This window comes from Mucor mucedo, assembly GCF_025094135.1.
Source record: "Mucor mucedo strain NRRL 3635 chromosome Unknown EV154scaffold_154, whole genome shotgun sequence".
NCBI classification, from domain to species: domain Eukaryota; kingdom Fungi; phylum Mucoromycota; class Mucoromycetes; order Mucorales; family Mucoraceae; genus Mucor; species Mucor mucedo.
In genome coordinates, this window is record NW_026252438.1 from 71,949 (window position 1) to 98,065 (window position 26,117).

The 26,117-nt window shown below is 36.3% G+C and overlaps 6 protein-coding genes across 6 annotated transcripts; 3 read left to right on the plus strand and 3 right to left on the minus strand.

Annotated features, from left to right (window-relative positions):
- Positions 1 to 5,237: 5,237 nt before the first annotated feature.
- On the minus strand, positions 5,238 to 8,378 carry EV154DRAFT_569498 (uncharacterized protein; the record flags this gene model as incomplete). Its single annotated transcript, XM_051606142.1, has 31 exons — positions 5,238 to 5,260; positions 5,334 to 5,459; positions 5,518 to 5,565; positions 5,620 to 5,667; positions 5,722 to 5,769; positions 5,823 to 5,870; positions 5,923 to 5,970; positions 6,024 to 6,071; positions 6,125 to 6,172; positions 6,225 to 6,272; positions 6,326 to 6,373; positions 6,427 to 6,474; positions 6,529 to 6,576; positions 6,631 to 6,678; positions 6,732 to 6,779; positions 6,833 to 6,880; positions 6,935 to 6,982; positions 7,036 to 7,083; positions 7,138 to 7,185; positions 7,240 to 7,287; positions 7,341 to 7,388; positions 7,442 to 7,489; positions 7,543 to 7,590; positions 7,645 to 7,692; positions 7,745 to 7,792; positions 7,846 to 7,893; positions 7,946 to 7,993; positions 8,047 to 8,094; positions 8,147 to 8,194; positions 8,248 to 8,295; positions 8,372 to 8,378. The coding sequence occupies 31 exons, from the start codon at positions 8,376 to 8,378 to the stop codon at positions 5,238 to 5,240; spliced, it is 1,500 nt and encodes a 499-aa protein (XP_051452206.1).
- A 2,940-nt stretch (positions 8,379 to 11,318) lies between these two features.
- EV154DRAFT_472758 (uncharacterized protein) lies at positions 11,319 to 13,280 on the plus strand. Its single transcript, XM_051597915.1, has 8 exons — positions 11,319 to 11,371; positions 11,441 to 11,751; positions 11,847 to 12,025; positions 12,084 to 12,255; positions 12,316 to 12,422; positions 12,482 to 12,610; positions 12,675 to 12,901; positions 12,968 to 13,280. The coding sequence occupies exons 1-8, from the start codon at positions 11,353 to 11,355 to the stop codon at positions 13,237 to 13,239; spliced, it is 1,416 nt and encodes a 471-aa protein (XP_051452207.1). The 5' UTR covers positions 11,319 to 11,352; the 3' UTR covers positions 13,240 to 13,280.
- Positions 13,281 to 13,618: 338 nt separating this feature from the next.
- EV154DRAFT_76798 (uncharacterized protein) lies at positions 13,619 to 14,690 on the plus strand. The gene has a single exon (XM_051607766.1). It carries the CDS (start codon positions 13,983 to 13,985, stop codon positions 14,544 to 14,546), a length of 564 nt encoding a protein of 187 aa, XP_051452208.1. The 5' UTR covers positions 13,619 to 13,982; the 3' UTR covers positions 14,547 to 14,690.
- On the plus strand, positions 14,426 to 15,856 carry EV154DRAFT_76778 (uncharacterized protein). The gene is made up of 2 exons (XM_051607765.1): positions 14,426 to 15,336; positions 15,396 to 15,856. Exons 1-2 carry the CDS (start codon positions 14,611 to 14,613, stop codon positions 15,789 to 15,791), a joined length of 1,122 nt encoding a protein of 373 aa, XP_051452209.1. The 5' UTR covers positions 14,426 to 14,610; the 3' UTR covers positions 15,792 to 15,856.
- Positions 15,857 to 18,486: 2,630 nt separating this feature from the next.
- Positions 18,487 to 20,805, minus strand: EV154DRAFT_555880 (uncharacterized protein; the record flags this gene model as incomplete). The annotated part of the gene is made up of 5 exons (XM_051605307.1): positions 20,618 to 20,805; positions 20,446 to 20,545; positions 19,664 to 20,387; positions 18,881 to 19,493; positions 18,487 to 18,827 (listed from the first exon to the last, which is right to left on the minus strand). Exons 3-5 carry the CDS (start codon positions 20,324 to 20,326, stop codon positions 18,487 to 18,489), a joined length of 1,617 nt encoding a protein of 538 aa, XP_051452210.1. The 5' UTR covers positions 20,327 to 20,387; positions 20,446 to 20,545; positions 20,618 to 20,805.
- A 1,800-nt stretch (positions 20,806 to 22,605) lies between these two features.
- On the minus strand, positions 22,606 to 26,043 carry EV154DRAFT_555881 (uncharacterized protein; the record flags this gene model as incomplete). Its single annotated transcript, XM_051605308.1, has 9 exons — positions 25,865 to 26,043; positions 25,333 to 25,774; positions 25,164 to 25,263; positions 24,271 to 25,105; positions 23,599 to 24,208; positions 23,281 to 23,546; positions 23,130 to 23,209; positions 22,952 to 22,997; positions 22,606 to 22,746 (listed from the first exon to the last, which is right to left on the minus strand). Exons 1-9 carry the CDS (start codon positions 26,015 to 26,017, stop codon positions 22,606 to 22,608), a joined length of 2,673 nt encoding a protein of 890 aa, XP_051452211.1. The 5' UTR covers positions 26,018 to 26,043.
- Positions 26,044 to 26,117: the final 74 nt, after the last annotated feature.

Here is a 26,117-nt window from a genome sequence, read left to right on the forward strand (position 1 = left end):
TTAGTATATTTATTTTTACAGAAGCTGCCTCTGTTTCTGTGTTCACTCTTAGTCATCATATTGACTCCTGCCGCGATTATGGACATCTCTTTGGTGGCGAGAAAGATTGCTAGGCGTTGAATAATTGACCTTACAACCCCTACAGAAAGAAACACTAGAATTGACCGGAAAGACAGATTGAGACATAGTCAATAATGTAGGTATAAGTGTTTGATATGTAAATGAAAGAATCGAAAAACAAACTTTCGTTTTTTATTCATTTCAATCTTTTACGATCTGCAGTGTAACGAAAGGCCGAAACATAAACCCTCCCCCCCCCCCCAAAAAAAAAGGAAAAACGTATCCTCTTCTTTCTCTTTAATTTCTCTTTAAAAAGCGATACATGTATCCAAGGTAATCAAATTATACTTTATTTGCAGATAAGCAAGGTAATGTAATCAATGGATACAAAGAAAATGCACCATTATTAATTATTCTTGTCGTTTTATGTCATGAAATGAATATTTCGACGTTTTTGAGTGTTTCGTTAAGGTAATAATATTCACTCACTTTCTTGGAAATGATATTATTCATAAACCTTTTAACACGTTTCCCCTTTTTCAAACAGTTGCAATTCATAGTAAGGTAATATATTTATCTTATAGTTTTCATATCACACTATAGCCTCTAACACCAACCTATTTTAGTAGTTGTTTCTATCACTTTTGGAATGATAAGGTATGTGCTTTTTTTTGAAACTATATTTTATATTATTTTCTAATATACTTTTTAACGATAGTCTTTTCCGCTTTTTTGTTTTATGCCTTCACTTTTATCGCGCTACAGGATGTTTTCATTCAAAGCAATTGTTTTTTATCACATTTTTAATCTAATAAAATTTCATTATTTTGATATCACATAATACGCTTTTTCAATGCTTTTTAAACCCCCCCCCAATAGACCACTTAATAAACCCTCCAACACCCCCGGCTCCCATCCCTTTATTTATCAGAAAGGAAATATTTTGATCCATGATGTTTACAAATAAACCCGCAACCAAATCCTCTGGGTGTGTACGCTATTGACATTTTATTCTTCAAGACCTCTGTCCTTAGTCTTACACCACTTATACCACCGTTTCCAACCGTTATAACATGCCTTGTGAGTTGTAGGTCTAATCGCCTTTCTAAAATTTTGGCTGTTCCACTCTTCAGTCCTGATTTTTTGTCTCAATTTGCTGATATTAGCCGAGCGGCTAATTTCATTTCTTGCTCTTCCACATGATTATCGGAGGTGCTCACTGACGTAGGTTTAGAATCATGGGAGGCCAAAACTGGTTTGGCTAATACCGTGTCACCAGTGATAAATCGACGGTATAATTTAAGAAAATGACAAGTAAGATTAACCAGATTGCATAAATTAACTGAACTTTTATTAACATAAAATTTAGGGGTCCTTTATATTTACATATTGAATTCGACTTCCTTCTTAGACAGGGCTAGATGACAGGCAAGATTATGACTAACACGCCATATATCAAAAGTAATTAATCCAATGAGGGTTATTTAATAGAAGGGAGAGTGATACACGTTTTCGTAAAGGGTTTGTAGTGTTACTTGACGCTTACATTAAAAAGTCATTAAAGTATATTTAAAAACTTCTCGTGTTTATACTTTCAAACCTCACTTGTCATTTGCCTCCGATAATCTGGTTGGTACAACATATTGATAACGTCTTTTTGTAATAATCGTATAATAAATGTATACTTTTGTACTTGTATTTAGCTTGATGAATATCATGCCAGTTTGTTAAGTAAATCGTGAATATTTAATATGCAACATTAAAAGAAGTGTCTATAAAATTTATCGTAATGGATAAAATATGCTATGTAGATCAAGTTGCATGAATATATAAAGCTCGATCACAACAACCAATACTGCTTCTGTTACCTTCTCTTACTTTAACTTCCATGACGGATTAAAGTATATACACTTCTTTAACCATGCGAAGAAAACACATCCCCTGCTTCTGCTGTTGGATCCGGGGTTAAGCTCCAATATATCTTGACCTATCAGTTTTGGTGTGGAGCGAAGGCATCGATCTTTACTGATCCATTGTTGTTGAATTTGTCGAAGCATTTCCGTCAGAATTGTAGACTCGTACAACGGGATCCCCAGTTTACTCAACCTGTCTGCTACTACATTCAAAACCCCTAGAATTTGCTGGTATTGCACCTCCCACTTGTACTTATTACATATGCCTTTGATCCTCAGTGCTAGCTCCTGAAGAGAACTCGGAGTAGTCCCCCCCCTGACTTTTGTCGTACACTTCAAAGCAGTCATACTATCTGAGACTATTTTGATTGTTGAAATAAAACTTTAGGGTAAAGTATATCTCTAAAATTGATGATTGGGATTTCTTTTATTTCTGGGTTTAAAGTCCTGCTGCTGCTACCGTTGGTGAACTTACTCCGTATTGTGGTATTTAGCCATACTTTATAGAAATCGAATAAGGTCACACGATCATTTTTTACAGTAAGTCCTTGTAATTGTAACCACAAAATAATCTTAATAAAAACAGCAATTAACCATAACTAGACGGATCCTTCTTGTCTTTTTATAGTTTATAAAAAGAACTAATAAAGTTATTTCATTTTATTCTCTTGTCCCATAACTATCACAAATCACATGTCTGAGGCATTGACATATATTGTCTCCTTTGTATTCCTCACCTGAATTCTGCGAATTGGTAGGCCATTCTTTAGCACCATAAAGTCCTGCCACTAATTCAGTCCTTCTTGGCCTAATGTCATTAACGTTTCAATTGTATATATCACCAGCTTCGATGCTACTTTTAATCCAAATACCAGAGATTCGTGCTGATGCAATACGTCCTTGTTTTCGAATGCCAAGTATAGCCTAGATTGAAACTACACCATAATAAGCATCCTTGATATCCAATTTTCAAATGTAATTGTTTTTTTCTGTTATATCCCGAAGGCAATAACGCTCCCCATCTTGAAGTAGTTGCAATGTTTGAACTGATTCAACTTCTGACAGTCCAGGATTGGTTTCCTCTTGTTCGGTTTTTGAATTGAATATGGATTAGAAAGAAATTATTTGTTTTGAGTTGGTGACACCTCAATTATTCCTGCGGTTAGAAACTTCTTCACTGTTTGCTGATTTCTCAGCGACATCCTCATTTGATGGAGTTTCCATGGGAATCGGTTTATTGTAATTTAAAGCTGATAACCTTGGGTTACAACTGTGATATTTGACAAAATTGATACAATTGGAAAGTAATGCGATAAAAGTATATCTTTATTGGAGGTAAAAATAGACCAAAAGAACTCTGCTGCGATAAAATAATTGATCCTTTTTGTATTGAATAACTTCCCCTGGTAGATGTGTTGAGTCAACCTTTCTGGTCTTGTAATAAATCTATACTCAGTTTCCCGCCTTACAATAAATGAATTCTACTCGTTAGAATTGATTTCAAGTGACGTTGCCCTGAATCAACACTCTTATTGTTCTGTTTAAAAATACAGAATACCAGTAAGATATTGTGTAAAGGTAGCTTGTTAAAAGATGCATAAGGTTTTTACGTTTAATTGGCTGTGGTAGAACATGTAGTTATGTGTGATCATTTATCCATTCTGTTGATTATTTTTATCTAAGACATGGTTAAACATGTGATCCTAGATATAGAACATCATATCGATGTTTGTATATTTAGTTTTTGAAAATAGGCATCCAAATATTTCATGCACTACTTCTCTTATACACTTACAGTTGTATAAGTTGTGTTTATCAATATATAAGTAAATGAACCATTTATAGAAATAGATGTTCTATTCTCTCTATGGGTAGCTATATCCATTGAGAGAACTATTAATATTAAGTTTCTCTTTCTTAAAATTCTTGATTTGATCGGAGAAGCTTCTCTTCCCGATCGGTGATATCGTAACTCAGTGGTATAGAATTCTGTATCCAACTGTCATTCGTATATCGATTTTAAGCCAATCATGCAATCTTTTTATATAGGAATATGTACTCATAGTAGGAGTAGTTGTGTATGCTGTTACTCAGCATTAAAGGATGTTTTTATTTCATGTTTTTATTATTTATTCGATTTATTTGTTTATTCTCAAGTAAATCATACCCAAATACGACGACAACTGCTAATGGCTGTGAATGAGTTTGATCTCCTTCCAACTTACTGGGTCGACCTCCGGGATAAATCCCAACTTTCAGAATAACGCAGTGGTTGTTTATATCTTGGGGATCTTTTTCATTGTGTGTTACTGAGGTTTATGCTGTCGAAGGAGGTATATTTAACTTCTTAGCAACTGCTCGGATGGACATATCTGACTGGGTTTAATAACAAAAATACTTTTCTATATCTTCGTCTTTATAACGTCTATTTGTCTTTCGAATAGGCATTTCAAGATCGGTGCTGGTAGGATCCTCATCCACAAACTCCTTTTTTTTTTACCTGCCTCTGCTCTTTCTCGGTTGGGTTGACATTAACATACTGATCGTATGCAGTAGCATTTTTTCAGGGAGGGAAGTTTCGTAATCGACGTCCATTAACATTTTGACAATCTCATTTCCCTGCTCATTTATTGCACCTTCTTTCTCATTTTTGAATATATTGTAATCCATTGTAAAAGTATCTCTAAAAAGTAGCTCCAGAAAATGAGCTGAACGAAATTTCGTTCCGTGCGTGGGTGAATAAAAAGTAGATATTTGTACTGATTTAAACAAACAAACCGCTATGTATAAGGATAAGTTTAAATAGGGCTAGAGCAAAACAAAAAAAGTAGAATGTTTGTGGCTACAGCAAATGTCAGGTCCGAAGCAAAACCTTTTAAAAATGTGTACCATTATAAGGCTGTAATACGCGGTAATCAGATCTTGTTGTTTTGAAATATGAGTAAATCCTTGTGAATGATCGGACCCGTGTTAACTGGCCGGTTATTCGCGTTGTATTGTACTTAACTTTCAACTATGTATGTGTGATTGAAACATGTCATGGATGCAATCACAATAGTATCGTTTAGTCGAATATACAAAGACAGTTAATTACATGATAAGAGCTATCCGCTATTGTAAGATCATCTTGGTATCATAATCTTTATTGGAACTTCACGACGGAGACACTATCTAAACTATGAAGATTTCATTAAGCGGAAGAATGCAAAGGGCTATAGTAGTGAGTCAAGTTGATATCAGGAGAAAAATGAGGTAATTAGGAGCTTAAGGATTTCCAAGAGATCCAGCTAAAAAAAAAAAGTAACCACTCGAGTTAGAAGTTCGTTAAAAATAGTAGTTTCGTAAAAAACGTTATAATACAAACTTTCAGATAAAAACCCAGAACAGATGCTTGCATAGTGCCGAGACAGGAGGCCAGCGCAACACAGTGGTAAATTACTTCGACATCGCTGCATGAACGATTGCTTACAATGGCAGATTCCTCATCTTGAAGAAAAAATTGAAACAAAAAAGGTAAGAAGAGGACGCAGAAACGGATGCTTACATGCTACCGTACAAAGAGGTTGTTCACCACCAATGCAGGATTCCTCAACTTGAAGAAAAAAAAAATAAAAAGGAAGAAGAGGACGCAGAAACGGATGCTTACATGCTACCGTACAAAGAGGTTGTTCACCACCAATGCAGGATTCCTCAACTTGAAGAAGAAAAAATAAAAAGTGAAGAAGAGGACGCAGAAACGGATGCTTACATGCTACCGTACAAAGAGGTTGTTCACCACCAATGCAGGATTCCTCAACTTGAAGAAGAAAAAATAAAAAGGAAGAAGAGGACGCAGAAACGGATGCTTACATGCTACCGTACAAAGAGGTTGTTCACCACCAATGCAGGATTCCTCAACTTGAAGAAATAAAAAAAAAAGGAAGAAGAGGTCGCAGAAACGGATGCTTACATGCTACCGTACAAAGAGGTTGTTCACCACCAATGCAGGATTCCTCAACTTGAAGAAGAAAAAATAAAAAGGAAGAAGAGGACGCAGAAACGGATGCTTACATGCTACCGTACAAAGAGGTTGTTCACCACCAATGCAGGATTCCTCAACTTGAAGAAGAAAAAATAAAAAGGAAGAAGAGGACGCAGAAACGGATGCTTACATGCTACCGTACAAAGAGGTTGTTCACCACCAATGCAGGATTCCTCAACTTGAAGAAATAAAAAAAAAAGGAAGAAGAGGACGCAGAAACGGATGCTTACATGCTACCATACAAAGAGGTTGTTCACCACCAATGCAGGATTCCTCAACTTGAAGAAGAAAAAATAAAAAGGAAGAAGAGGACGCAGAAACGGATGCTTACATGCTACCATACAAAGAGGTTGTTCACCACCAATGCAGGATTCCTCAACTTGAAGAAGAAAAAATAAAAAGGAAGAAGAGGACGCAGAAACGGATGCTTACATGCTACCGTACAAAGAGGTTGTTCACCACCAATGCAGGATTCCTCAACTTGAAGAAAAAAAAATAAAAAGGTAAGAAGAGGACGCAGAAACGGATGCTTACATGCTACCGTACAAAGAGGTTGTTCACCACCAATGCAGGATTCCTCAACTTGAAGAAAAAAAAAATAAAAAGGAAGAAGAGGACGCAGAAACGGATGCTTACATGCTACCGTACAAAGAGGTTGTTCACCACCAATGCAGGATTCCTCAACTTGAAGAAGAAAAAATAAAAAGGAAGAAGAGGACGCAGAAACGGATGCTTACATGCTACCGTACAAAGAGGTTGTTCACCACCAATGCAGGATTCCTCAACTTGAAGAAATAAAAATAAAAAGGAAGAAGAGGACGCAGAAACGGATGCTTACATGCTACCGTACAAAGAGGTTGTTCACCACCAATGCAGGATTCCTCAACTTGAAGAAAAAAAAAAAAAAAGGGAAGAAGAGGACGCAGAAACGGATGCTTACATGCTACCGTACAAAGAGGTTGTTCACCACCAATGCAGGATTCCTCAACTTGAAGAAGAAAAAATAAAAAGGAAGAAGAGGACGCAGAAACGGATGCTTACATGCTACCGTACAAAGAGGTTGTTCACCACCAATGCAGGATTCCTCAACTTGAAGAAAAAAAAAATAAAAAGGAAGAAGAGGACGCAGAAACGGATGCTTACATGCTACCGTACAAAGAGGTTGTTCACCACCAATGCAGGATTCCTCAACTTGAAGAAAAAAAAAATAAAAAGGAAGAAGAGGACGCAGAAACGGATGCTTACATGCTACCGTACAAAGAGGTTGTTCACCACCAATGCAGGATTCCTCAACTTGAAGAAAAAAAAATAAAGAGGAAGAAGAGGACGCAGAAACGGATGCTTACATGCTACCGTACAAAGAGGTTGTTCACCACCAATGCAGGATTCCTCAACTTGAAGAAAAAAAAATAAAGAGGAAGAAGAGGACGCAGAAACGGATGCTTACATGCTACCGTACAAAGAGGTTGTTCACCACCAATGCAGGATTCCTCAACTTGAAGAAGAAAAAATAAAAAGGAAGAAGAGGACGCAGAAACGGATGCTTACATGCTACCGTACAAAGAGGTTGTTCACCACCAATGCAGGATTCCTCAACTTGAAGAAAAAAAAATAAAAAGGTAAGAAGAGGACGCAGAAACGGATGCTTACATGCTACCGTACAAAGAGGTTGTTCACCACCAATGCAGGATTCCTCAACTTGAAGAAGAAAAAATAAAAGGAAGAAGAGGACGCAGAAACGGATGCTTACATGCTACCATACAAAGAGGTTGTTCACCACCAATGCAGGATTCCTCAACTTGAAGAAGAAAAAATAAAAAGGAAGAAGAGGACGCAGAAACGGATGCTTACATGCTACCGTACAAAGAGGTTGTTCACCACCAATGCAGGATTCCTCAACTTGAAGAAATAAAAAAAAAAGGAAGAAGAGGACGCAGAAACGGATGCTTACATGCTACCGTACAAAGAGGTTGTTCACCACCAATGCAGGATTCCTCAACTTGAAGAAGAAAAAATAAAAAGGAAGAAGAGGACGCAGAAACGGATGCTTACATGCTACCGTACAAAGAGGTTGTTCACCACCAATGCAGGATTCCTCAACTTGAAGAAATAAAAAAAAAAGGAAGAAGAGGTCGCAGAAACGGATGCTTACATGCTACCGTACAAAGAGGTTGTTCACCACCAATGCAGGATTCCTCAACTTGAAGAAATAAAAATAAAAAGGAAGAAGAGGACGCAGAAACGGATGCTTACATGCTACCGTACAAAGAGGTTGTTCACCACCAATGCAGGATTCCTCAACTTGAAGAAAAAATAAAAATAAAAATAAAAATAAAAATAAAAATAAAAAAAAAAAAATTAAAAAAAAAAAAATGACGCAGCATATTCTTCTGAATTTCCGGTTCGGGCTAATTGGTAGTATTTGAGCACTGATACTTTGATTATGCATGAACAAAATAAAATCAACTTACAAGGTAATTTTAAGATCCCCCGCAGGCAGGATTGCTGTGGATGACCAAATTAACTGTAAATGTGAATGTAGCTTTGAGGAAGAAGAAGGCAATAGCTCGCATATGTCTTGCCAGTAGATTCGAATCCGATTCATTCACGGAAGCTTAATTAAAGAGCTTCCATCTTTCCTAATAGATGTTACAACGCAAGATTGCCAAAGCTGTCTACAGAGACATCGTCAGTTTTGTTAATGCAATTATTCGAAACACGACGAAATAGTGATAGGTAATAAAAATAAACGTACCGTCTTAATACTTGAATCCCCTAACATCGAATTTATATTGCATTCAGAACCCGAAGCTAAGATTAGCTATGGTGAAGTTGTTGATGATTTGGTCCAATCTAAATTCAGTGTTTAAGGTCAAGAATTTGACAGATGTCCCAAAGACTGTAGATTGTGTGGATTGGACGATAAGGAAGAGCAATGGGTTGACTGTGACGAAAGCGATAAAAGACTAGCACAGAATTCATAAGGTCCCAACGCCAGCATGAAGTTGATGTCTATAGGTGATCTATTTCGAATATGTTGGCTGATCCTCACACCGGAAGCCTTCTTCGTTACAAAGCTGACAGAGAATTAAGTGACACGCTATTGAGTGGTACTTTTAATGGACAAATTTACAAAGATCTGGTAAGGAAAGGTATGTTCTCCAATCCTGACGATACTGCAATTGGTCTTTACACCGATGAGTTTATAAACCAAAAGAGGGTAAGACTACTTTGAAAATTATCCACGTTGTCATATTTGGTCTTGATCTTTGCATCAGGTAGAAGTATATACTTGTCTTGAAACTAACAATTTCTAAAAAATAGGCATTAGATACACAAACGAGCTAGCAATTTTACCCAGTCCTAAAAAACCTACTCATCTGGATTCATTCTTGTGGCCCATCATCATCGAGTTGAAGGATTTGGAAGCCTATGGGCTTGTTGTTAAGCGTGGTGTTACCGAAATCTATCGCCTTAAAGTCTATTTATTGCTGACATCTGGTGCTATTCCACCAGTTGTGGCGGATATGGCCCACATCAATTCTAACAGCAGTACATATGGTGGTCGTTTTTGTGAATCGAAAGGGAGATAACCAGACAATAAATTTTGCGGAATATATTTGAAACCACTGCAAGACTATATAACTGAAAATCCTGTAAGTATTATCAAGTAACATTTTCTTTTCTCAAGACTAATAAAGTGTACTTACTATAGATTAAAAAACATCCACCAACCAAGTCTTTTCAGGTAGCGATCGACATTTTCGGGAAACGGCAAGCATTAATACGATCTGATCATGTAAATATTTCCAAAGATCAAGAGTACTACTACACGAATGCAGATAAAACCGCTTCAATTGTCAACTATCCATTTTAAATTTCAAGAAACAGTTTGGGTATTATTTGGGATTGTATAACTTCATCACGAAAGCACGTCCTCATGTCTTCCCAAGACAGCTTTGACAACGTTTTCGAAAATATTGATGATGCACATGCGGTGGATTAAGTGGACTTCCTTCTGTATATTGTTCCTACATTGGTTGTACGTTTCCTCTCAAACAGTTCCGTCGAAAACAATGTTCTTGGCTTGCTCAAAGGCTGCTATCTAGCCTCTCAGTGGAATCTCACACCAGACTTGATTACTAAAATGGACGGTAAGTGGGATTATTAAAATATGGAGAATTACGGTATAAGCTTACTTTTACCAAATATTTTGCGAATTGGCACAATTATCATATATTTCTCGTAGCGTATCTCATCTAGTACAGCATTATCTGATTCATGTTCCATATATTATAAAGCAGTAAGGTCTGTTGAGGAGGTTTTCGGCCGGATTTACGGTGAGAGTGATTGGCGTTTACTCCATGCTGATTAAGTCAAGAAGAATGGGTGGTATGAATGCAATTTTTATCAATGCTATTATTGATATTGCAGATGATATTGACTTGATACCACCAGATAGACCCGGTGATGTCGACTTCATTAACTTTCCTAATAGCTTGGACAACGTACAGCATTAGACACCTTTTAATGGAAGAGAATCCTTGGATGGTGATTCAATAGAAAATATACGTCGCGACCGAATAAAGAATGGCCTCTTTAGATAATACCGAAGATCAATTGATGACAACGCTGCTAATTTTTTCAATGATTCTGAAATCGCTGTTATTTATCATGTCTGGATGTTTACTTTTCTAGCAGGCATCGAACAAAAAACGAGGTTGATCGGGAAAACCATTACTTGACGTTCACCACTAATTACGAGAAATAAGTCAATTTTTTGTTCTTCACTAAATCAACTTATCATTCTTTTTTTCTCTTACTTATTTACCTTGGCTACTTCCTTATTTCTCTTCGCTGTCGGCCTGTTAGTGTTATAAAATTCCTTTTTGAGCAAACGCATTCCAAAAATAACCCCCGTTTTTTTGGCACTGGCCGAATTCATGAGGCACCACGACGTGGCCAAGGCTCGTACAGTTATAGCGCAGCTAACTTCCGCTGTTACAAATACTGTAAACATTTAGCACCATGTTGGATTGATTGAGCTTCCTTCAAAGAGAAGCCAGTTATACATGGCCCCCTACTACCTACTCAACGATAATCTTCAAGTAAAGGGAAATCTTTCCATTTTGTATGATTTTGCAAGTCATTTCGTATTTTTTTTTTCTTGTCAGAACGCAAAAAAGACTGGTTTTAAAATAATTTTTTGACCGTCATTTGGCGTCGCGTGTCTAGCATATCATAAAAAAAACTCCGTCTAACGCCACAAATGCGCGTGTTTAAAATGAAACAAAAAACATTTGACCACTTTAAATCTCCCTTTTCATTCTTTTTTATACTAAACTTGGAAGAGAGAGAATGTCAGACATTGTAAAAGGTACTTAATACTACGTGTTTTTTAGCCCTAACTCCAGGTTGTACTAAAAGCTTGTTTGAAACTTTGCAGTTATGGAACAATTCATTCGAGAGACTAGGTATCCCAATCTAGTCAGTTTCTGCGACCAAAACCGTGAAGAAGTCAAAAGCTTCATACAGCACTTTGAAACGCATGCTGTGGCAAAAGCTAATTTACAGCATAAGCTAAAAACGGCTTTTTTTAATGTCAAGGGCAAAAGAAAGAGAGGGCCTTGTGTGGATGTAGATCTACTTACTCTTTTTTCCGAAGCTAAGGCGGAAAGCAATATAGCAGCAGAAGGCTGGAACACGTTAAGCTCATCTGTAACAAACGTCAGTCGCACAGTAAGAGACAGATTGGAGGTAACTAAAGTTTTTTTCTGGAGTATCTATTGTTGAATATCTCCAATGTTATTTCTAAACTTGAGAGTGCTAATTGCTTTAACTATGTTAAATAGAACAACGATGAAGAACATGATGCCGCCCTAGATGAAGAAAATCAAGTTAGACAGCCTGATGATGACATAATACTTAGTGGTATAAACGTTTCAGATCGGTTTAAGCTTTATCGTCAACAGTCGCAAGAAAGGTCAGAACAAGCTGGTTTTCACGTTGATGCTGACCTTCATCAACTGGCGTAAGTTCAAGTACCTTTGCAACAATACAAAGATATGATTCTAACAACGATTATCTAGAGCATTGCGAAACGTCATCTTGCTGAAAGATAACGAATATGCTGATAGTCAAGTCAACTGTTTCGGACTTGAAACACTTACAATGTTGCATGAAACGTTGCTTGACAAATACCTAAACTGCCAAATCACGTTTGAAACTAAGATATTTAATGAGATAACTTCTGTTTTGCGTGTAAGTTAATAATCCAAGTTTGTGTATGTATATTCCAGAATTGATAAGAACTATTTTTAGGGGCTTTCCGTGAGGACGGAGAGAAGGAAGATTAAGCAGCTTATCAACGACATTGCCAAAGAGGCAAGTGATGAAGACGATAAATTAATCGACATCATCATCAACTGGTGAGTTATTACGTAAAATTAATTCTTAGAATTTCTTATTAAAATTAAACATCTAATAGTCTGAACAAGCTGCCTAATCAAGAACGATTGGGTGATGACGTGGGAGAGTCGGAGCTAATCGGAACTTATTTGGACCCAGTTTTAAGCCCAATTTTCCATCGTCCAGAAGAAAATAGGCATTTTAGGTGGTCAGTAAAACATAAAGCTATTTTGAATGTGCTGTTTATTGATCATTTCTTCACCCAAATTTAGGCTGAACGTCTGTCTTCCTGACACCGAATCACAAAGACCCGACGGCAATATATTCCAAGCAGAGCAACGAAGGATACATTTTTCAACTGGGTATGTGGAGGTTAAGCCCGACAAAAGTCGCTGCCAAACCCGCATAACCCATGAAGACACCCTAAGGCTAGTGAATTTTTGCATGGACACGCTCGTTAAGAACAACGTCAAGTCCATGATTGCTGTACAAGCTGTTGGTAAGTCCATGGTCAAAATACTAATTCTGTGCGTTTCTAAAATTTTTTTTTTTTTTTTTGATAAAGGATACCATGTTTCCGTGTATCTCGTGTCACCTGAAACAATTGACGTCTGTGTCATGGTTGAGCTATTTTCTTTCAACGTTCCAAAATGCATTTCCGAGCTGCCTTCCCTCATCATGCATTTTGATCAATTGAAACGAATCATGGTTGCCCATGAAACTCATTGCGTTTTATCGAATACAAGAAAAAGACTCGCCGTGGACCAGCCTTCGTATTCAGACATGATGAACGTAAAGAAACCTAAGAACATTCGCCCATCTCTGGCGTTCAAGTAACTAAAAAAAACCATCTCTCTCTGTCTCTGTCTCTGTCTCTGTCTCTGTCTCTGTCTCTGTCTCTGTCTCTGTCTCTGTCTCTGTCTCTGTCTCTGTCTCTGTCTCTGTCTCTGTCTCTGTCTCTGTCTCTGTCTCTGTCTCTGTCTCTGTCTCTGTCTCTGTCTCTGTCTCTGTCTCTGTCTCTGTCTCTGTCTCTGTCTCTGTCTCTGTCTCTGTCTCTGTCTCTGTCTCTGTCTCTGTCTCTGTCTCTGTCTCTGTCTCTGTCTCTGTCTGTATGTCTGTCTGTCTGCTCGATCATTCAAAACCGTATTTGTTATGTAAGATTCTGGCCTTGTACAACGTTTAACAATAACTGATTCTAAAAAATCATTTTTTTTTTTTTCGTTATCCCTTTTGTATTTTAGATGCCTCGTCAATTAAACCAATACCCATTTGTTGTAGGCATAGGTAAGCTGGAGTGTTTATTCCTTAAGTTTGCATTGTATTAAAAGCATTCAGACTTTGGATCTACAGCGTTTAGCTTTTCAATAGCCTATGAAGATGATCCGACCGTCTACACCATTGATAATTGGTACAATCACTTGTTTTATTGTCGCATAAAAGGTTATCTTAATGATTATAATAATCACAGGTCAAAAAATCACCGGCAGCTTCCTGCTTCGCTCCTATACAAGAAGAACAAAACAGTACTTTGTGGCGTCTCTCCCAACGATATAGAGAAAGGCGATATCTATATTCCAAACATGGTCAAGTATTTATTGGATCTAAATTTGGCAAACAAAGAGCTGGAACAATATGACCTGACCATTGCAATGGTTGTTACAGACTATTTGAGAGGTTTTCATGAGTTGGCTATGACGAAGCTCAAGGAGACTGAAAGATTTAAAGGCGTTAAGCAAGAAATGATGAGTTACTGCATGATATGTCCGAGTGCTTTACAAGCGTTTATAAACAAATGCTTTATCAAGGCAGAATTGATTAAGGAAAATGAGCCACGATTACATTTTACGACAAAAATAAACGGGAGTGACATAGACGCGGTTCATTTTGCACAACATATTATTAAACCGACTCGGAGGAACTCTACGGATATTTTGTTTCGAAAAAAAAAGGATGCTGCTAAACCATTTGCTTTGATACTGGGTATTGGTAAGTTGGAAAATAGATTAACTCGATTTTGCTTCTTACGCATTATTATAGATTTTGGTACTACGCTCTCTGGTTGTTCCTATTCTCGTCTAGACAATCCCAAGTTGATAAAGACTATAAAGTCAGGATGGTACGTGTTTCACTGTCTTATGATCTAGCATCATTTGACATGAGTCTTTTAGGCCTGGAGACAAATCGGGTATCAAAGCACCCACTGTTCTTATGTACGACGATATGGGCAACAAAGTGAAATTCTGGGGCCAAGAGGCGAAGTCAAGAGCTCGTGTTCGTAAAGAAAACAATTTACTTGAGAACTTTAAATTGTACCTGTCTCTTTCACAGGCTAAATTGGACAAAGAATCAGCAGGCATCTTATTGGACGTCTATAATAACCCTGATAATGAGATTATTTTGGAAGACGTGATTTCAGATTACCTCAAGCTGTTCTATCGACACATACTAAATTTTGTGGGAGAGGTGGATAAGACAAATCTAGCCATGCGATTATTAAAGAGCGAAAAAAAGCCCAAGACCAAATACGTCATGACAGTCCCTGCAATCTGGAACACTGTTACTCGCCAAATTGTAATGAATGCTGCATTTCAAGCTAATATTGTAAAAAAACATGATGAAATCATTGTCATCACTGAGCTAGAAGCGGCTGCTTTATACTGTCGAAACCAGACCCAAGAATTGAAAAATGGTAATGTGACTTTTATCGTATGTGATGCGGGTGGAGGCACAGTGGACGTGGGTACTTTCCATTTAAGCTCAACACGGTATATGACTCAATTGGGTGATTGTCAAAGTGATACGTGTGGCTCCTTTTATTTGGATGCGAATTTCAGAACATTTATTTTGCAGTTTTATAAAGACATTGGTGTTCATTTTGATCCAGCCATCAGTAAATTTGATGAATTCATGGATAGATTTGTAAATCGCATCAAGGTATGTTTGGATTGGGGAACAACCTTCAACCTGTAAACTAATATTTAAGAGCTGTGTAGGTTGATTTTATGCCGGATACGACCAATGATAGTTATTATGATATTGAACTTCCTGGCTCGTATGTCATTGCTGAATCAGTCAAGACAGAACAAAACAAAAATTACATCTTGGCAGATAGTAATCGAACACTTCGTATTAAAAACGAAGTCATGGACAATCGGGTGTTCAATCCTGTTATGGAAAGAATAGAGGCTTTATTAGATAAGCAAATGAAAAGGTGCAAGGTGCGATTTCTATTTTTGGTGGGTGGGTTTGCACAATCAAAATATTTGCAACAACGTTTACGAACTAGATATGAACCGGCTGTTCTATTGATTGTACCTTTAGAAAGTATGTCTGCGGTCTCACTCGGGGCTGTACATTACGCATTGAAACCTGACATACTAGCTTCTTGAACATAAATAAATAAAAAACTATTGTGGTAAAGCATGTCTCTGTGAAAAAGGATCATGAATGTATTTTATTCATTATGAAAAGGCTTTAATCATAAAACTAAGAGATTCAGTTCAGTTTTTCTGCTGTCAACAAAAATCCACTCGTTTAGTATTGCTGCCATAAGATCTTCGTCGTCTTTTATGGTTATATTTAAGCATACTTCACATATTGCTACTATTTTTTTGTATGTAACTCCTTCCCTCATCAACTTTTTCTTAATGATATCGACAAAAGATTGATCCTCGTCAAAAATATATACCATGGTTGTCTTCTCACGCTGACCAAAAGATTTCTGATAATCCAAATTAATGAAAAAATGGGTGTCCAAAGCAGGTTTTATGTTATACTTCAGCTATAGATATTCAAAAAAAAAAAATTATTCGCTCAAAATGCTTGTTACAAATTAAATCATCATATCTTACAACAAAGAATTTTGAATATGTAGATTTTCCAGGCATTTTGAACTTTGAAGTTGCTATAATAAAGAAAAGGCGTTTAAAGCAAAACCGTGGTACTGCTGACATAGTGTAATTATGTACCAATTTATTTATCATCTTTATATGTATTGGGTTCCGAGGGTTCACGCGATTGAGACGCATATAAATAGCGGAATTAAATTTTCAGCCCAAATATTGCTGGTATACCTATTATGAATGAAGAACAAAACAAGAGAGTGGAAAGTCTTAAAAGAACAATCCGAACTCAATTAGAAAAGGTAATACAACGATCTCACATAAAATGACCAAGGTGTATCTTACTCGCATATTATCATTCACACCAGTTAAAAGCAAAAAATATTGTTTTACTCAATATCAATGGCCCGGCATCAGTTGGAAACCGCGGAATGCTGCTCGAAGTAAATGATGATTTAGTTTTACCTCAAATTAAAAAGAGGATGGGATTCAATCAAGCTGAAATCAAGTATTGCCACCCATATTCGTCAGATGGTTACGATTGCAATGAATATATGACTATCAAATCTGAAGAAGACTTTTATACGGCGCTTCTTTTTCTTGTTTCACAAGCTATTGAAATGAATAATAAGGTTGTCACAATGACCTTGATGATTCTAAATGTCCACAAATAAAAGGCAAACGTTTAGCTTTGTATATCGCTAAAACAGACACTGTATTCACATCTTCTTGTTCAGTAAAAACAAGTTCTATGAAAGATCATTACTGACAATATTTCAATCGATGCACAGAGCTTAATGGGTCTGTTTTATTTATGCTTGTGATTAAGTTAAATCATCAATATATGTATCTTTTATGACATAAGCTGTAAACAATAAACAGATATAATTTTATTGAGGATTTTTGGTCTCGGCTTCTACCTTGAAGCCGCAGCCATCGACTGTCTAATTAATGATAAAAGCCCGTCTTAAAACGTGTGCTTGCTTTCATCGTTACATGTATAGATAATAACGTTCAATATTATTAGCTTGTTTACTCTTCTGCTAAAATTGGGTATGAAACATTATCCAGATATGATCAACACAAAATTGTCACGCATATCTTGTGGTACTATGTTATGACGCATACAAATAATGTACAAAGTATTTTAAGTATAAATAGTAACAAATCCATGTATAGTGACACTTGAATTTTATGTTAATAATTCCAGTTGGTTGTTGATTAAGCTCTTATCAACCAAGACGAACAACAACAATAATCTGCCTAACTTATAGAAAATAATAATTCATTATACGGCAGAATCTATAAGCTATATATGCATCCGCTAATTTAACAACAGGGCAGCGGCAGGCATTGTACACTTTTATAGACGCCTTTATTAGGGAGGGAAGGGCAAAATCTGGTTCGAAAAGAAAAGCCCAACTCAACTACTAACATATCTTTTAAAAAGACTTCGTTAAGCCCACTCTTTATGTTTGTCTCAATTCCGTCAAGTATCGTATTTTTTCTGATGTTTATTTGTAAAAAAAACCTAATAAATCGCCTGATAGATTTTTACACCTTATTAGATATAATTTATCTCTCAAAACAATATGCTTATGCAAATCGCCCACAGAAGAACTATTGTTCAAAAATTTTTAAATCAAACAATAATACGAGGACAGCTTATTACCCTTTTATCGAATGAAATATGTATTGATGGTCATAAAACATTGACGGTGTTGAAACATTTAAGCAAGAGAGCATTGGATAGACCCATAATTTAAAACATATGTGAATGCAATCAGTTTTGAGTAAGCTCTAGACATAATATTGGACAACACTTTTGTGATCAATTTTTAGTCTCTACCATAGTTACTAAAGCGCTTTTTTTTAATTTGGTGTGATAGGCAAGGGAGCATTCCTGCAGACCCAATTTTTTCTTCCCTACAAGCTATGACCATAGCTTACATCTGTTTTCAATATTAAATATCACAGAATGATCCTTTTGCGACCCGTTTTCAATGCGAAACAAAAATACTCGTTCGCCTTTTTCTAAAAATAAAATTAATTATATACCCCGTTAAATTTCTCCATCCAGTGTAAGAGCTAAGCCGACAAATGTATCATCATGAGTGTAATTATAAGGGTTCACATGTCTTGTTTAATTTAGGCACTATATTAAAGATGTTGTGTCCGCATAAATTCAGATTTTTTGGGCTGTTAAATAACAAACTAATCTAACCCGCGTTTACTTTCTTGCTTATGAGGTCTCTGTAATACTGAAAAGATAGCCAGTATTAGAATATGAGGCCAACGACTGTTTTGAGCTTGCCACATTAAGGCTGTATTTGGGTTTAATTTTAAGAGAGGACCTTTGGTTTTTAGTGATCTTTCGAACTTCCTCATTGATATGTGGATCTTGACATTCAATAGTAACACTGACCCCGATATGCTCTATTTGAAGACTAACTTTGAATTTGACTAGGTCTCCGTCTCTCTTGTTGACAGACGGCATGATGATTTTGGTTTCCATTATCTTAGCGTGATTGTCAGTAACATATCTATCATTAGCACCTGTTCTAGAGTCACAAGAGAAGATTGCTAATATAAAAATTAGCTAACTGATGGATGTAGTTTGTAATGGTCATAATTACCTATAATTGCAGCGCTGGGGTATTGAACAAATACATCTTTCATATATACCGTTCGTCGATCGCCTTCCAGTTGTTGATTTTTTTCTACAAAGTAATCTAAGCGACCTCTTTCAAAAGCAACTCCGTTTGGACCAATAACTTTTTTCTCTGCTGAATCAGTCAATTCTTTATAGAAAGGGGCTTGTACTTCTAACCCAAGGGATTGTCCGGCAGATTTTTTTGATATCATACGGGGATTCAAAGCGTAAGAAACAGCGCCATGAGATATAGCCGTGACACCTTCGAACGGAACGCTGACATGACAAACACCCTTATATTGGTCTTTGATGCGCTTCTGTAGGTATCTGGATTGGGAAAAGCCACCAACCATCAAAATTGCGTCAATTTTACTATCCATTTTGCTGGCCTGCTTAATTTGATCATCAATGAGGGCAAAAATACGATTAACTATAGGGTCGAATATTATTTCTTTCATATCTTGGTTCTTCATTCTCAGCGTCTTATTCCCATTAGCCATTCTGTAGGTAGAATCTCCAGTAAAGTTTATAATCCCCTTCCCAGGCAAATCGATGTCATAATAAGTGTCTCCTTGCAAATTAGGCATAAAATCAGGCTATATCATTTAAAAATTAGTTGGGAAGAGCTATGTTCACATAATTACATCTCTGTTACCTTGTGATTTGTTACAAAATCACGCATGACATCGTCAAGAGTAATTTTATTTCTCTCTATGTTCACTCCAAAATTGTTATAAAATTCAAAGAGGTAGTTTTTAAATCTTACGTCAAGATAAGTTGAGCCACATGTATCACCAACACCGTCACCAATTTGACAAATCATCGATTCTTTTTTTTCATTGACTTGCAAATTAAAAGTAACTAAATCCACGGTTCTACTACCAGCATCACATACAATGAAATTTGTATCGTTTATATTCCCTTCCAGACTATTTAAGTGCTCAGTAAATTTCTTCTCACAGTACAATGCCGCTGCCTCGGGCTCACTGATTATAAGAAGCTGGTTGACCTCGTTTTCTTTAATCATTGTAGCTTCAATTGCTGCTTGCACCATGCTATCACGTGCTAAAGAATTCCACATGGCAGGTACAGTAATCACATATCTAATCTTGTATTTTTCCAAAAGCTCTGTCCTATTAAAAAATGAATATATTTCATCCATTTCTTCAGCAAGGATGTATTTAATAGAATGATGATGAAAGCGCCTGAGATAATCAGCAATAACTCTGATCACATTCACTTTGTTTTCTGTAGTTCCGTCATCAGCAAATTCTACTTGTTCTTTCAGATTTTGCGGATCATAAGTCATACCATAAAAACCCTCCATAGAATATGGACATAAAAACATTTTAAAATTTTTCAAAAGTTTGCGATCTTTATGACGCGTGGCTTTAAGAATTGCTTCTTCGCCCCAATATTCCGGCCTCATATTTTTATCGTAAATTAACGAAGTTGGTGCTCTAGTGTGCTTATTTAGACAGTTTCCTGGCCTATGATTACCAATTAGGGTATTGTTGAAATTTTGAGAACACTTGCATTGAGTATTACCACTTTTTACTTATAGTCTTGATAATTTTTTCAGTCACAGGTTTTCCATCCTTATCTTTGAGTTTGACATAAGAACATCCAGAGAAACTGGTACCAAAATCTAAAAGAAATATCGGGACAATTAAGACAAACTTATTTAAGTCTAGGAGTTTTTTTTTTAGCAGTGACAAACCAATTCCAACAATAAAATCATAAGTGTCATTTCCATTGTTATCATCAGTAGATTCCTCCAGCACTTTTTCTGGTAATAACCTTTCTTTATCAGGAAATAGGAATCGGTTCTCATTATCGAGGAAGAAGGGTATTTGGGATTTATAGGTGCTTATTATTGAAGATACAGCGCCCGAGGAAACCTTCTCAAGTTTATAATCAACAGTAGAATGGTGAAACGTCAACCCTCCCGCATTTTTGGCTTTAAGCTTCTCTATAAAGTATGTATCGACGCCATACTTTCCAGAGAGAAACAAATGGCATTGATTATTAGCTTCTTCCGCGTTAGATATGAATTCAGTTATGCTTTTGACAAATGGTTCGAAAACAATTCGGTTAAGATCATCATACGTAAAATTAACGGTATCCCCATTGGAGTTCTCGCTTGAGATGGCAACCATGTCCGGAGTATCCATGGTAAATGCATACTAGTAACGCACGTATACTATATTAGTAATTTATGGCTTTAGTTGTAAATGCATATAAATTACCTTTATTTTTAAGAACTTGTCGACAAATTGATCAATCAATAAATTATTCAAATTCAAATCTGCCATATTATCTATCAGATGATTTTTAAAATTCGTCTCCAGATTTATAGAGCCTAGTGTGAGATCGTCATAAATTTTTGTAATAACGCTAAGGGATTCAGTAGAAGCTGCATGTATTTTTGCTAATCCAATAGAGATATCGCCTACATCGCAAACAAGATAATTTTGGTTATTTTGGATCCTAGTCACATCTCTTTCAAGGGAGAGTTGATGGTGAGCAGTAGCAACCGCTTCGATGACAAATGAAAGTTGGTGCTCAGCTTCAGACTCTTCGATAATTCCTGCTTCGATGAAGCAATCTTTCATAAATTCTTGTCGATCGGTCGGACAAATGACACAATAACAAACAGTTTTAATGCCTTCGTCAATAAACTCTTCGTTGACAAATTCTTCGAAGTGGATATTTTTGATAACTTTGTCATGAATCTGCAATCTTTTAAGGGCAAGTTGAATAAAATATTTCAAATAATCAGACATCACTTTTTGAAGGGTCAAACCATCCATCATTTGGCCAAGTTTTACATTTGAAGCATCGATATCAAAAAGATATTGGCCGATGTTAGCCACGTAAACACCTAAATCGCCGACATCGTCGTGTCTGATACCACATAATGGGGTATTGTTCCCGTCATTCAGGTACAGAACTGAAGAGAGGAATTTTGGGGAGCTTTTCTTCAAATCATCCCTATCTAAGTCTTTAGCAACTTTTATAAACGCAACAGTTTATTTCAATTAGTGAAGTACCAGGATAAAACGGTAATAATATTAAATGGATCGTTCACGTGAGCTATAGAGACAGTTGAAGTGACTATTCCTAAATCTGCTGCATAAACTGTTATAAGATTTGTCTAAGAAGTTGTATTATGGCCACTCACCTATTCCGACGATGTATTCTACCTGATTCAAGCTAGGCATATTTTTAAAAAAGGGGAGAAAAAGAAAAACGATATTAAAAAGCCTATCCCGTCATCCAGTCAAAAGTCATTCTTTGCTGTCGTACATAAATGTGTTACCACGACTCAGCCAATAAATAGTCCAAATATTAGATAAGTTAGATGAGTAATGAAGTGTGAGCAAACCCAGTTTGCTATTGATGTTTGGATGAAATTTATCATGGGAAGCTTTTTTTTCTAGGAAAAGTATTTTTTTAATTCTCTTTGATCCTCGGGCGACCCATTTCTGTAAATCTTCGATACTTGTTAAATTTAAAAGTTTTTTAAAGGCCATAGTAGTTTTTAATTGGTTTGGAATAGAGAAGAGACAATTTTGGTTGTCAAAGTCGCTTGATAGTAAAGCTTTTGGCGTTGTCGGATGGGATCTTTACTTTTGTCTGTATTGTTTTATTCACATTTTAGTACAATCTGACTTGAGTTCTGGTATCCCTAGTTCCAAGAACTTCTTACAAAAATAGTACTACATCGTCCAATGGGGTGCATTCAGAAACGAGTAAAAAGACAACCTGGATGGTCGTAGCTGTTTGAAGCCAGTCGACACACTCTTCGTCATTAGACTTTGTCGAGATATAATTCTGGCTGGGATACTAAAAATGACATGTAAGAGGCTTAGTAACCGAATTTATCATGAAGGTGATTTATCTTGCTTTGTTTAAATATATGCTAGAGATATCTCAGTTTGTATAGGCAGCCAAGGATTGACATCCTCCTAGACAGTCACCTCATCTCCACGGAATAGTCGCCTTAAAACAAATGTTCGCCCAGGTGCTCTCTTGTCATCTAAGGATTAACTTTCATTTTTGGGACAGGATATGCTTTTAAGTTCTCGTGGTCTGATCTATTAGACTATTTTTATAGTAGGCAGCTAGGAGAAGCACTTAAAGTTCACTTTTAGTGTTATTCTCATGTGAAATTATAAAGGTTTATATGTCTTGTTAAATTTAGGCATTATATTAAAATTGTCATTTACCCGTATATAATGGATTTCTTTGGGCAGTTAACTATGGCAAACAAATCTAATCCACGTAAATGTTTTCTGCTTTGAGCTTTCTTTGATATTAAAAGGATATTCAATTGTTTCTTAAAGAATACAAAAGCAAAGGTTGTTTGGTACCTATCACATTAATGCTACGCATAGTCTCAAATATAAGAGAAGAACATTGATTTCTTGTGATATTTTGGACTTCGGCATTAATTAGTTGATCTTGACATTCAACAGTAACACTGAGGCCCATACATTCTATCTGAAGACTAACAGTGAAGTGAATTATTCTCCCATCTATTCCAACCATAGACGGCATGATAATTCTAGTTTCCACAATTTTGGTATGCCTAGTAGTAATGTATTTATTGTCCGCGTCTTCTTCAGAGTCACAAGAGAAGATTGCTGATATCAAAGTTAGTCAGTTCTGAGGTTTTTTTATTATTATCGTATGTACCTATTACTGCAGCGTTGGGATACAAAACATATACATTCTCCTTGTACAATGTTCGCTCGTATCTCAATTTTTGACCTCTTGTTACGTAATACTTTAACAATTCTTTTTTAAAATCTCTGTCTCCATTGGAACCTTTCACTTTCTTTGCTGAATTAATCAAGTTTTTATCAAAAGGCTCTTGGAAATTTAGGCTAAGGGATTGTCCGGCATTTTTTTTTGTTAACATACGAGGGTTTAATGCATGAGAAACGGCGCCATAAGATATACCCATGATCCCTCCGGAGGGAACGCTGACCCGACAAACACCCTTATACTGGTCTTTGATGCGTCGCTGTAGGTATTGAGATTGAGAAAAGCCTCCGACCATCAAAATCGCGTCAATTTTTCTGTCTCCTTTCTCTGCCTGCTCTAGTTGATCATTGATAAGAGCGAAAATGCGATCAACGATTGGATCAAACACTATATCTTTCATTTCTTGGTTATTCATTCTAAGTGTACTATTATTATCAGCCATTCTATACTTGGAACTGTTAGAAAGATTTAAGACGCTCTTTCCGGGCAAACGTATATCGTAGAAAGTATCGCTTTGCAAATAAGGCAAAAATTGGCTCTATATTATTTAAAAATTAAATTGAAAACAGCAAACTGTGACATTAAATGTAATGCTTTTACCTTTTGATTTTTTATGAAATGCTGCATAACAGAGTCAAGCTGAATTTTTGATTCCTCCATATTTACTCCAATACTGTCATAAAAGTTCATAACATAGTCTTTAAACCTCAGATCAAGACAAGTTGAGCCGCAAGTATCACCAACACCATCACCAGCTTGACAAATCATCATCTCCTTGTTTTCATTGACTTTTAAATTAAAAGTAACTAAATCGACGGTTCCTCCGCCAGCATCACAGACGATAAATTTTGTATCGTTTACATCCCCTTTTAAATCACCTATATATTCTGTAAATCTATTTTCGCAGTACAAGGCTGCTGCTTCGGGTTCACTGATTATAAGAAGCTGGTCGATCTCATTTTCTTTGATTAGAGTAGCCTCAATCGCAGCTTGTACCATGGTGTCACGGGCCGATGAATTCCACATAGCAGGAACGGTAATCACATATCGCATCTTGTATTTTTTTAAAAGCTTAGACCTGTTATAGAAAGTAAAATGTTCGTCCATTTCTTGGGTAACGATGTACTCAATGATATGATTTTTAAAAAGCTTGAGGTAATCAGCAATAAATTTGACCGCTTGAACTTCGGTTTTCGAGTCTTTGTCCTCAGTAAATCCTCCTTGTTCTTTCAGTTCTTCCAGATCATTATTGTTGCCATAAAAATTTTCTAAAGATTCTGGACATAAAAACAATTTAAAATTTTCCAGAAGGTTGAGCTCTTTATGAAGGTTGGCTTGAATTCTTGCTTCTTCACCAAAATATTTCGGCTTCATCTTCTTATCGTAGGCTAATAAGGTTGGGGTTTTTCCGAACACATTTAGATCGCTTCCTGGCCTATAAATAGCAGTCAGAGTGTTGTTGGAGTTTCAAAAACTCTTACACCTAATATTACCATTTGTCTTTTATAGTCTTAATGGTCTTTGTATCCATAGGTTTTCCGTGCTTATCTTTAAGTTGGACATAAGAACACCCAGAAAAAGTGGTACCAAAATCTAAATAAAAAATAGTGGGAAGTTTAAAAGACTAAATCAAAGTTAGTTTTTTTTTTAGATGTTACAAACCAATTCCAACAATGAAGTCGTAAGCATCATTTCTGTTAACATTCTTAGCGGGATTTTCCAAGATTTTTTTCGATGTGGAGACTTGTTCGCCGTCAAAGTAGGGGATTTGTGATGATACGGGAGAGATTAAAATTGAAGAAACTGCACCCGAAGAAATCATATCCAACGAAGATTTAGCAGGGTAAATACATAGCTTTATCTCCCCCTCACATTTTTCCGTAAGATTTTTAAAAAAGTGCGTATCAGCCCCATATTTTCCAGAGATTAACAGCTTGCATGGACGGTGAGCTTCAACGGCGTTTAATATGTACTCAATTACACCTTCGATAAATTCCTTGAAGACAATTCTATTGAGTTCTTCATAAGTAAATTGGATGAGATTCCCATTGGCATCATTTTGTGTGATGACGACCTCTTCTGGAAAGTCCGTGCTAAATGCATACTATTAGAACAAATAAATAGGATTAAAAAATGCAAATAAAATGAGCGATAAATAAATATTTGCCTTGATGAGTTCAGAGAACTCATCGACGAATTGAGCAATTAGCGAAAGATTTAAATTTAACTCTGTCATATTTTCTATCAAATACTCTTCAAATTTGGTTTCTAGATTCATTGAGCCATACGCGAGGTTGTCAGAAATTGTTGTAACCGAACTAAATGATTCAGTGTAGGCTGCATGCATTTTTGCTATTCCAATAGAGATATCGTCTACATCACAAACAAGATAACTTTGATTATTTTGGATCCTAGTCACACCTCTTTCAAGAGAGAGTTGGCAGTGG